Consider the following 12,849-nt stretch of genomic DNA (forward strand, 5'->3'; position numbering starts at 1 on the left):
AAAGATATATACAGTTGCCATTTAATTTAATGTATGGTTTATGCATTTTTCTCTTTGAACATTTTATTTTTTAAGATAAAAGATTACTTTTCAAAAATATTTCCTTCCCAAATTGCATTCACTACTATGATGTCACCTCACTCTGAAACTAAAACACTTCAGAAAAAATAGAAAATAGTGATAAGTGGAATAGTAATTTGTAAGCCAACAAAATATGCAGCGTCTGCAGTTTACTGTTGGTTTCTCATAAAACCAAGTCATGATTGACCCTGAAACAGCTGTACCTTTTGTTGGTCTAATATGGCCTGACCTGACAAGCTTGCATGACTTTTTATATTTATAAAGAAATGAAGTCTCATCTTCTTCTAATACGTTAAATTTTGTGTTGTTATAAACAAATAGAAAATCCGAGTCCTTGTTACCTAAGAAAAGAGCAGTGATTTTGTAGTATCAAAGACCCCATAGACCTTTGGTTTTCATATACAAGCAAGGGAGAAATATGGATTTTGAATGAAATAACACCTAAGTCATTGTATTTTCTGTTATATCAGCTGTTCCTGAGACTTTAATTACTTCTGGACAAATGAAATCCTGTGAATCCTAAACAGTTCATTTATTGCAATTTTTCTTTCATTTCATTTCTGTCTTTTCCTTTTTTTCTTTTTTCATTTTTTTTTTGCAAATCCATGGAGAATATCAGAAATAAAAATATTTAATGCCCTAGAAAACTGCAGTTCAAACGTTCTTGTTTCCTAGACAATAGAAACCCATAGAAGGGATTGGATTGTCTTGGATTGACTCCATCAGGAGTAAATTCTGAGACGTTTATCAATAGTGATATGTGTGTGTAATTTGATTTCATCTCCTTCAGTATGGCTCAAGCTGGATGAGGTGAGTTCAGTCAGTGTTTGACCCTTCATGTATCTAACAGTTGGTGTTACCTAGAACACCATCTAATCACTGCGTATACAGGCATTCTTTCATGTTGTTAAAAAAAAAAAAAAAACTGTATCTAAAGATACCTTTACAAAGGAACATTTGTAACTATTTTTTTAAATTACTTATTTGCATGTTTTACAACTCTCTCAGAAAAAAAAAAATGTCCTTAAATCAGATAGTTTCTCTTAATCATTAGATTCTTAAGGAATCCACTTCAGAATCCTTGTAATTTTGTGAAAAAGTTAGTTCACAGCTTTTGTGAATTTAATACCCGTTAGCCAAGGGTCACCCTTGAATCTCGTTCCACTGCTCTTTCCCATTCCCCGCTGCCCTGTCTTTCACATGGATGCCCTTTCCTATGTGTATCGGCGCTACACTAACATGGGAGCCACTTCTGAATGAAGAATCTCCTTGTTAGTGTGTGTGTGTGTGTGTGTGTGTGTGTGTGTGTGTGGTAAGCTCGTTTCTTCACATTTTAATTCATTTTATGGCTCTTCTCTGAATTCTTTCCAAATTTCTTGATCAACCCAAATGCAGAGTTCAGAATTAGAAGTCATGTACTGACTTTGTCTGCTGACGGTGATGTTAGAGAACACCAGTAAGAAGTTGCCGCAGCAGCAGGCCTCAGGGGTGACCCCACAGAGAAGGTCAGCAAGCCCTCAAGGTCAAACAGGTAGCGGGGACTCCAGGAGGGCCTGCAGGATTGTTCACATTTTAAATATCACAATGACAGAAATTAATCATGAGAATCAAGATGAGGAAGAAGGATCAAGACAAAGCCAGAGTGGAATCCTCAAAAAAAAAAAAAAAAAAAATCAGAAACATCTTTGATGAATAATATTAACCTCCACCTTCGTTAGTAAAATGAACCCAGTCTTCCAGTATTGAGTCTGTTCACATAAGAAGACAGTCGTAGCAGCCTCACTCAGCGGCAGTGTCAGATGTGTGTGTGGGGGGGGGGGGGGTTGAGGGTATAGTATGCAGATAGGAGACAACAGTGATGTGCACCCCAATAATGAGGCCAGAGTGCCAGCAGCATCAGTAATTTGAGAGATTCCGTAGGAACATCATACAGTTTTGGAGTAAGAGTCATAGTAAATAAGTTTCTTATCCAACTAGATGATGATTCTTCTGCCCCCGTGTTAGCATCTTACGTTTTATTTACCACCTAAGAAGTGGCTGATGCTTTTGCGAGACATAATGAGATGCTGACCCTGACCACCCACTTAGCTTTGTATGGTTCCTACTAGAGCAGTGTCCAGTTTCCAAACATGGCTGTTCCATGGTCTCAGGCAGAGGAGAGACCTCTGGCCATGTTGGGGAGAGGCTATGGCAGGAAGAATGGCTTTTGCAGTACGGTTTGAAGTTTCGTCATGGCTGCTGTGACTCATGTTAATCTCACCGGTCAGTCTCTAGAAGCAGGCTCTGGCTGTATCCATGTCTGTTAACACTCATAATCTTCAATTAGAGAATATTTATCTGGATATCCCATACTGAATATATCCTCCTTCACCACAAATTTTTGGTTAGTAAAAATAGAGAAGTTGAAGTATCAAGTAACTGACTACTTGTAAATTTTCTAAATGAAAGATGAATTTTTCTTGAAAGTTAAAGAGAACGAGTGCACTTAGAAGGATGAATACCCATTTGTGTAAATATTTAAACGTAAAATAATATCAAGAGTTGATTGCATGTCAGTTTAAGAGTCTGATTGCTAGACTGGAGAAATGGCTTGATAGTTAAAGGCACTGGCTGCCCTTGCAGAGAACCAGGACTCAAAACCACTTGTAACCAGTCCAAGGAATCTGATGCCCACCTCTGGCCTCCATGGCCACTACATGTGTATGGTCTACATAGGTGCATGCCAGCAAATATTCATACACATAAAAATCAATAAATCCTGCTTTTAAAAACGGTCCTAGTCACTATGATTTTGGCTTTAACTGATTTTCCTTCCTTTTATTTGACCTCTCAAAATCTTTTCTTCCACTGAAGCTTGATTGAGAACACATCATCACCATAAAATTGCGTCAAAATTATATCCCCCAATGTTAGCTTAGAATATGAATAAAATGCTCCATGTCTATCTAGCATAGTTGTTGCCAACCTGTGGGTCATGTCCCTTTGAAGGTCAAATGGCCCTTTCCCAGAGGTCAAATATCAGATATCCTACATCTCATATATTTACATAAAAATTCATAACAATAGCAAAAATTACAGTCATGATGTAGCAACAAAAATAATTTTATGGTTGGGGTCACCACAATGTGGGGAACTATGTTAAAGGGTCGCAGCATTAAGAAGGTTCAGAACCATTGCTCTAGCATTTAGCATGTATACAAAAGGCTGTGATGTTGTTTTTCCTTATTCCCTGACCATAAAAACTGCCTGTACCTCATGTTGATACTTGTGGTCCTATTTTAGATGTGGCAACTTTAGATCCTTAATGGAGGTTGTAGACTCTTTGATAGTCAAGACAAAGCTTGCTAAATTAGATTGAAAACCAACATTTACTTCCTTCACAAGCCATCTGGTCTCTTTTTTTTTTCTGAACAGAAAATGAAAACACTAGCCGAAAGGAGGAGGAGTGCCCCGTCCCTTATCCTGGACAAGGCCTTGCAGAAGCGGCCGAGCACAAGGTGAGTACAAGGCTTCACATTTACAGCTCCACTGTGCTGGGGGCTTTGTGTCATTGACGAGGTTGTCAGGTCATTTTTCTGTAGGTCTGAGGATTGTTTATCAGCACCCGCAATTTCTGCTTGATGATAAACTATGACCTGGGAAGTTACCTAATAAGATATAGATAGATTTAGAAGTAAAGCGTCTACCTGGTTGCTTGGAAACCGAACAGAGTGACTTTCACACCACACAGCTCACAAGTATGGAGGGTCAGAGTCTATTTGGAAAAATTGACAATGGAATGTTTACATTGTACCCCCAAATTTGCTTACTGTTTATCACAAGGTAGGACCTATCCATGAATGAGGTAATTTTTTTACCAATTACATTTGCAAATAAATAAACCATACTAAGGTTATTTTCTTTAAGAAGTTCTTATAGACAGTACTGTAAGTTAGTAAAATTTGAACTGGAAAGCTAGGCTAAATATTAAAAATGGCCATTTTGCTTATTAAATCTACTTTTCAAGGAGGATTTTAAGAAAGTCTTTTATAAAGTGTTCAAATTTAATTGCTATTTAATCACTAATTTGAGGTTTTGGGTTTTGTTTTATTTTTTGGTTTTTGTTTGTGTGTGTGTGTGTGTATGCACATGCATGTGTGCGTGTGGGTGGCCCACATGTGGGTATAGGTATATTTGTGTGCATGAGTGTGGAGGCCAGAGGTTTTCACTGGGTATCTGCCTCAGTCACTCTGTTTACTGTGGCAGAGTCTCTGAGCACAGAATTTGCCAAGGAAGCTGGTCTCACTAGCCATTGTGCCCTGCCTCACAGTTGTCCTGTCTCTGCCTCCCATCCCTGGGATTGCATGCAGGCTGCCACTGCCACCAGCTTTTTATGTGAGTGCTGGGGATCTGAATTCAGGTCCTGGTGCTTACCTGAGAATCATTTTATCCAGTTATCTATTCTTGGATCCCTAATTCATTCATTTTTTAAAATGGCATTTTAACTCAGAGACATTTTTTTTTCTTTGAAATACAACTATGATGACTTTCTACTAAACCATAAATCCGTGTAAAGAAAGTCTCCTTAGGCTGTATTTAAAGTGAGGGTATAACTGTAACCATTTTACAAGTGGTATGCTAATTTAATAAAGCATCTATTTCATCATAACAGGTTTTTGTGAAAAAGATAAATTTCCAATCCTAATTAGTGAAATATTCAAAACACTTAGGTCACTTTTTTTCTCAATTCTCAAACTAAGTCCTTTTTGACTTGTGCCCTAAATGCATACACTGCAGTCAATGGGTTAGTAAAGAAAGATAAATTACTTTATTCAATGAGTGCCTAATCACAATTTAATTAGGAAGACGCTCTTCAAAATAAAAATGCAGTAGAGTACTTCATTGTCACTCGTGACTTTAGATATTTATATATTTCCTTTAATATGCTTCTGTGTTAGTGTGGATAAAAGAAAATGGCCCCATCCTCACGGTTTGGTCCTGGTACCTAGAAAACACAGGAGCGGGTCTTTTAGGGGAAGTGGAAACAGAGAGAAATGCAATTCTCAGTATAGCTCTCTCTGGTTCTCTGCATACAAAGATAACTTTTCACAGGGCTTTAAATGAAATCTATTACTTGACACTTGTAGGTTCGAAGTGTTCTAGCGATCTCAGCTGAAAGAGTCCTTGAGTTCAGTGTCAGTAGATAGACATTGTCTTCAAGCCAGGCAGGCATTTATATAACATTGTACTGAAACTTACAAACATAATCAGCTCCCTGATGGAACTAACCTCTAGGGGGCACTTGGAATTGTGTGGAGGTTGGCTTTTCTGAAAAAATGCAGAGGGCTGAAGCACAGAGGGTGAAAGACAGAAGGCATCCAGCCAAGTGGAGTCTAGTGCTCATGTCCCTTGTGAATGTCCCACATACAGTGTATTTATGGAGAGAAAAATTGCATATATTGTCCCTACCTAAGATCTGAATGTTTCATATAGAAGCACAGTATTTTTTTTTTTTTTTTTTTTTTTTTGGTTTTTCGAGGCAGGGTTTCTCTGTAGCTTTGGTGCCTGTCCCGGAACCAGCTCTTGTAGACCAGGTTGGCCTCGAACTCACAGAGATCCGCCTGCCTCTGCCTCCCGAGTGCTGGGATTAAAGGCGTGCACCACCACTGCCCGGCCGAAGCACAGTATTTTATTCACTTTAACCGATACTACATTTTCCAGAAATGCAGCTGTGTTGTACAGCAGGGGATAATTACACTTTGTACTCTTTTGAACCATTTTTTAAAAAAATCACTTGGTAGTACCACATTTGGGGGTATTCGTTTCATTAGAGGGTTGCTTAGCCTATTGTTCTTAAATGTAAATACATACATTATAAGTAGATGTAAACATTTGAACCCTAGTTGTGCTTTAGTATAGTCATGCCTGAACCTGTCCCTACCGAAGAGCATGATTTATTAATTGCACTCTGGTCTTCCTTTTTATTGTGATCAAGGTTCTGATTACTATTTTATAATTACATTTACATGTCATTTTACATTACAAAAGACATTAAAATAGATGTGTGAGTTTATATAAAGTAGGTGATCCATATAATAAAGGGGCATCCAATTTAGTAGATTAAAAACCACAAATAGAAATAAACAGGTAAATGGCAGATCAGAAGCCACATCAGTGCAGAGGAAAATAAATTATGGTGTAGTTGATGATTGCTTGTTTAAGAAAACAGATAAAGTCCACTTGGACTTTTCTTCACAAGCAGGAGGCCAGCTCCAGTGCCCAGTTGCACCACACTACTTAGCTTAGCTGGAGTCAGCTGTAGCTACAGAGGAAGTGCTCTCACAGGCAGACAGCGCCAGAGGCAAGAGAGGGGAAAATGCTACCAGGTATCGACTACAGCCTGCAGAGAGAGAGGGCTCTGGAGACACAACCAGAATGTGGCCTAACTCCCGGGAAGGAGATCCTCACCAGAGAGGGAAGTGCACCTCCCTGACCATTGGTCTAGGATCACTGGAGAGTGCTGTGGACCACAATGCAGCTGACTGGCTTGACAAAAGTAAGCACAGTCAGACAGGCCTTCTCCTCCTTCTCAGAGCCTCGGAGGAAGCTCTGTGCATGGAAAGAACAATCCCCAAAACCTCAGAAACAATGAGGGAACTCCACAGGGGATTCTGGCAGAAGCAGACTTGACCACAGAAGCCCTTCTCATCAGGAAGGACACATGGACACAATGTGTCTGAATTACTAGGGCTCTCTTCCCGCCTCCAGCCCATGGATTCTGACAGGAAAGACGAGCCAAGGGTAGACAGGAACCTTCTCTTTCCAACTGTAGTTACAGGACCTTATATTTGATTTAATTGCTTACTTTTATCATTTAATTGTTATTACTTTCTTATTTTAATTGTTATGTTTAAAACTTGTATTCACCAGAAAGTGCTTATGAGCATCCTTTCTCTATACTTAAAAATATTACCTTATCTATTTTCTGGTACATTATACATTATACCTATATTATATACTTTCCATCTCATTCTCACTCTTCCCCATTTTTCTCATTGCCAATTCACTTTACCAGTTCACTGTTAATAGTCTTAGCTCTAAAATAAACACTATAAATTGCATTTTCCCTAATCAGTACCAATATCCCACTTTCACTGTCTCTGAACCTTGTTGGAGACACAAGAGAAGTGCACGTGTCTCCTACTGCACGTTAACACGGTAACTGCTGTCAGATCCTTTGTTATTGCCAAGGTCGTCCTCCTAAAAAGCAGTAACAACTCCAAGTGAAGACAGCTCATCAGGAGGACCCAGGATAAACCAAACAAATGGAGAAGGCTAAGAAATCTCAGGACACATCCTCGCAACAAGCAAGACAGTAATCTGCGATGGCAGCTCCACAAACTCACCACCTCTAAACACCAAAGCCTGAGGCTAATTAGATAACTGTGTAGAAAGGGCCCGGGTAGAGACGTGAAATCAAATCAGGACCTAGGAAAGAAGCTACCACAGAGGATGAACTGCTCCGAGAGGAGAAATTCAAACGCATGGATGAAAATTCAGAAAGGAAATTGAGACTCAGAAAAGAACCTGTGTAAACAAGTTCTGGAAATGAAAAAATCATCAGATTAAAAAAAGAAGAAAACAAACAAACAGAAAAACTGGAAAGCATCATTCAGAAAGCAAGAAGCATGGCCCTGCCGCAGCCAGGGGCTGTGATGATGTCTGAGGTTCCGGTTACCATCAAAGGCCATGTGGATGCCTGAGGCCTGGTGCCATGTTGGCGTCTAAGGACCACACTGCTGCTGGGCCCTTGCTGAACTCAGTGGCCTGCACAGCCACCTGGGGCAGTGGTGACATCCAGAGCCGGCTGCTGCCAAGGACCCTGTCTGTGTCTGTGGTTCTACATGGCTGGGGTCTGTGTTGAAGTCCAAAGCCCTTGTTGCAACCAAAGGTCACAGGGAAGCCCAGGGTTGGGGCCGCAACCTGTGGCCTTTGTTAGTATCCGGGAGCCATGCTGCCACCCGAGCCATCCCAATCTGTTGTCCAGCTGAGCTCCTGCTGAGGGCCATGTCCATGGTCCAGCTGCAGCTGGCGTCTTTGTTGATGTCTGTGGCCTGTGATGAAATCAGAGGGCCTTGCCGGCCCTGGAAAAGCTGGCTCTGCCTCTGGCTGGACACTGCAGCAAGGGAGGTGGCCCCTGCACTATGGAGAGATGTCCCTATTCCTCATCACAGGCAAGGGAGAACTGACCCTGATGGCATGGGTGTAGAGGAGCTGACTCTGCCTCCTCACCTGAAGCAGGTGAATCCAGTAGCCTGAAATGACCAGCTCAGCTGCCAGCCTTGGGTTGGCCCACACTAAATTCTAACCCATATAGGATCTGCGGGAGCTCATGAAGAGACTGGTCCTGTGGAAGGGCACCCTTAGGAGCTCCATGACTTGGGACAATTGTGGGGTGTCCCAGAGGAGTTTCAGTTAGGATCCAGTGATGAGGATGTACCAGAAACCAGAGGCTCTGAGACAGACCAATGACTCATCGCAATGAACATTTGTTAGTAAAGCTGATTGGACAAAAGTGTATATACCATGTGACATAACCTCTGTCAGTACCACCAGGACATGAAGAGGTGTTCAAGAGTCAGGAAAGGAGAATCAAAGAGGGTGTTGTTTTGATCTTGTTTTTGTTTGTTTGTTTGTTTACTTGCTTGCTTGCTTGTTTTTTTTTATTTTGGTTTGATTTTTTTTTTTAATTTTCTTTTGGGATGTTCTGCACGGGTAAGGGGAGGATTAAGGGGACTGGAAGGCGAGCAGAATTGGAGTACATGATGTGAAATTCCCAAAGAATCAGTAAAGAAATTGTTTAAAAAAAAAACAAGAAAAATAGATTTCAGGGTGGTGGAGGATGAGGTCAAGACAACAATCCACTCTAAGGTGTGTGAAGACAAAACCTGATGAACATGACCAGATTTCCAATAACTTTGGAACAGGTTCAAGAGAACAAACCTAATAACTCCTGAGAAGAAAAAATTGAGATAACACCTAGAGACATCAATTAGTTTATTCCATAAAATTTTAGCAGGAAATTTCGCAAACCTACAAGGGAAAAAGTAGATATACAAACACAAGAGGCATTTTGGACCCGCATTAGGCACAAGGAGAGGAGAATCTTTCTACCATGTATCATGATCAAAATCTCAAAAAAAAAAAAAAAAGAAAGAAAAGAAAAAGAAAGAAAACCAAGCAAGAAACAACAATAAAATCTGTAAAGGAAAAACACCAAGTCACATACAGAGTCAGAAATGGCAGCTAGCAGACATCTCTCCTTAAAGCTCTCATCCATCAGGAAAGCATTATTTCTGGCCCTGAATGTAAGTGACTGCCAACTAAGATCTCTATATCCAACAAGGTCACTACTTAAAACTGAGAAGAAATGGGAATGTAACACAAGTTAAGGCGCTTCATCACAGCCAAACCAACACTGCAGAATCTACTTAAAGCAATACTACACACAGAAGAAAAAAGGCAGTTTTCGCCACAAGAGCATAGGAAAACATAATTTTGTGAAAGGGATAACAAAGGAGAGCCAGGAAGGAGTCATCCTGCTCAACACAGTGAGACAGAAAGCTCGTGGTTTTAAGAGGTCAGGAAGACGAGAGCTACTGCCAATCCAACCAGAAGATCAAACACAGAGACTGTAGGAAATAGCAGGGCCTGCTCAAGAATCACCTTGAGGACAAATAGCCATCACTCATCAGTTAAAAGACAAACACAGATTAAATTGTAAAAACAAGATCCAACTGTCTCTTGTCTCCAATAAAAGACACCTCACTAATAAAGTCATAGAAAAACTGGGAGTCAAAGGGTGGTAGGCAGTCTAGCAAGTGCATTGTAGCCATTAACAAGCTGGTGTGGCAACTGTCATTTTGGGTAAAGTAGGCTCCTAACCACTGTGAATCAGGTAGTGAAAGGCCACTGCATTTTATTTAATAAAAGGAAACAATTCACCAAGAGTGCATATAAGCAACTTTTAACAATTTTTAGATCACGTGTCAGCATACCCAATTTTATAAAAGGAACACTGAAAGGCATGAGAGGTCAGATAGGTCCCAGTATGGTAATAGTGAGAACTCCAGTACCCAATGCTCATCTTTACATCAGTCTTCCAAATTAAGACTGAGCACAGACACTCCAGAGCTAACATACCATAGATGGACTGGATTGCACACATGTCTAGAGAATATTCCCTTAACAATTAGGGGATACACATTCTTGCCAGTGGCCCATGGAACCTTCTCTAAAATAGTTACATTAAAAACCACAAAAGCAATCTTTAGCAAATACAAAAATGTTAAAATAATTCCTTGTATCTTATCAGACCATCATAGAGTAAAACTACAAATATGCAGTAAGCAAAAGTCACAAAAATTATGCAAATCTTTGGAGTCTGAAGAGTATACTTTTGAACAAAGAATGAGGTCATTGAGAAATCTAGAAAGAAATTTTAAAACTTCTGAAAGCAAATGAAAACGATAGCACAACTATCAGAACTGGTGTATAGCCATGAAAGTTCCTGAAGGAATGTGTATAGCCACAAGTGTTCACCTTAAAAAAGAAGAGGAAGAAGAGGAGGAGGAGGCAGAGGTGGAGAAGAAGAGGAGGAGGAGGCAGAGGTAGAGAAGAGGAGGAAGAGGTAGAGATGGAGAAGGAGAAGAGGAGGAGGGGAAGAAGCAGCAGCTTATGGCTTCCCACTGACTCCACCTTCTTCTCCCAGCATTTAGTTTAGTTTTCCAGCCTAGCTCTACTCTGCCCTATCACAGGCAAAAGCAGTTTCTTTATTCATTAGTCAATAAAAGCAACACATATACAGAGTGTTTCCCACACCAGCAGATGGAGAGAAATAATAAAGGCTAAGGCAGAGATAGGTATTTTAAAAGAAACTGGCTGGTCAGATTGCATTCACAGCTGGAAAATGGAGAGCTGTGAACTCACTTCCTCTTTATTCAGTCTTGCTGTTGGAATGAGTCTCCCAGGTTAACACTTTCTGTTCCTCAGAAATGATCAGATGTATCTGTTCCTGGCGCAGTGTGCTGTTTCTTGTGGCATAATCTGGGGGAATTATTAGAAGGTTTTGTTTGATAATCCCTTCATGTTCTAGTAGGTTTTGACAGGGTGGAACTGGTTTATTTTGTTCTCAAAGAATGGCAGATGCACATGTTTTCTTCATTCCAGCTTGACTTAATTTGCTCATTTCAGTTATGACTTGGTTTTAGCTTTCCTTTTGGCACCAGCAGAGCACAGCCTACCTAGTGGATGCTGAGTTATAGTTTTTGTCCCTGTCCACAAGGATAGCAGGCTGTGCTAGGGTGTCATTGCTGTATTGGACTGCATACTTCTCTACCTTGTACAGCTGAGAGCTAAAGTTCTCTAGAATACTTTTGGCAGTGGATGATTGATTTTCCTTTAGAACAATGAACAAAAAAAAAAAAAGGAAGCCAAGAAATAAAGGAAAATAGTTGCTGTAATTGAGAGACTTTACATTACATTACAGATTTAAAATAAGTGAAATCTTAGCTATTTTTACGAGCTTGAGCTCTGACTCTTCTTTGGCAAGCTCTTCCTCCTCTTTGAACTTTACTTTCTTTATCTGTAAAACCTATTAACATAGCTATTATAATACATTTTACATATTATAGTTGCAACATAAGCTTTTGTTAAATACATTTATCGACATTTATAAACCCTTTTAGTCCCCAGCCACATGTCTTAGTAGCTGATATAGCTATAGAGCTTGTCTTTCCAATTTGACTGAGTGATGAGACCATATTTTATACTCTTCAAAATCTGTATGTTCGGTGCATAAACATTAGTTGAATTCAATACATAATTCCTTTCTTGTCTAGCTGAGTAAGAGCCCATGACTGCCTGAGAAAGTCTAGAATGGTCAGTACTGGGAAAAATCCTGATAGGAATGGCAATTCTTGAGTAATTAAATATATGTTTATTCAATGCTTGCCTATTTATTATGTCCTCTGACTCGAACCCACATGAATAATGGTCCCAAACAGGAATATGTCAAGGAAGAGGACCAGGGATGAGAAATAAAGAGGTCAGAGAGCTGGGACCAGGAGGTCTTCCATAAACACCAGCTTATGCCATGCAAGTTTATTAGGAAGTACAGCATCTTAGATACCATTTCTAATGGGAAAGTGGGCCAAGGTCAGCAGAAAGCTAAATCAAACAATGCTGGCAAAGAGAACACAGGATACCTCAGACACAGTTGCCGATAGCCATAGCCCTTCAGGGCAGAAAGCAGGGGTTCCTGGGACTTGAGATCTTAACTCCTTCAAGGCCTTGGCCCCACCTCCAGACCAGCCCTTGCCAAGTCTGCTCCTGGGCAAGGGCACACAGAACGAACATTCCCTTTGTCCTCTCATCAGAGCCTTTGAGAAAGTCTTGGGTTGGCCTGGCTCCTAGCAGTCTGCTGTCAGGGGCCAATGCATTGGTTCTGTTCATCATTCCTACTATAAGAAAACACAACTAATGGATTCTAATGCCCTGCCCAACTTAACCTTGGTAGAGCTACCTGTTCTTTCTATGTCTTGGGGCTTCTCCTTATCATCAATTATATAAAAGGATTAAAGGTCAGAGGAAGTTAGTTGGCTGAGTCATGTTCTTTCTAACCAGCCTCCAATTCTACAACTTCTGGTTTTAAAATTTCCCTGTGTTTCCAAATGTAGTGATGCACACCTTTGATTTCAGCACCCAGGAGCAAAGGCAGGAACATCCCTG

General features: G+C 40.3%; 1 protein-coding gene across 1 annotated transcript in view; it reads left to right on the forward strand.

The window, feature by feature from the left end:
- The window catches only part of Arhgap20 (Rho GTPase activating protein 20), an 85,919-nt gene that overhangs the window by 13,776 nt on the left and 59,294 nt on the right, over window positions 1–12,849 (forward strand). The window contains exon 2 of the mRNA XM_057767214.1: window positions 3,496–3,578. Coding sequence (XP_057623197.1) covers window positions 3,496–3,578 — 83 coding nt within the window. The remainder of the gene's footprint in view (window positions 1–3,495; window positions 3,579–12,849) is intronic.

The sequence above is a fragment of the Chionomys nivalis genome, chromosome 4, assembly GCF_950005125.1.
Source record: "Chionomys nivalis chromosome 4, mChiNiv1.1, whole genome shotgun sequence".
NCBI classification, from domain to species: domain Eukaryota; kingdom Metazoa; phylum Chordata; class Mammalia; order Rodentia; family Cricetidae; genus Chionomys; species Chionomys nivalis.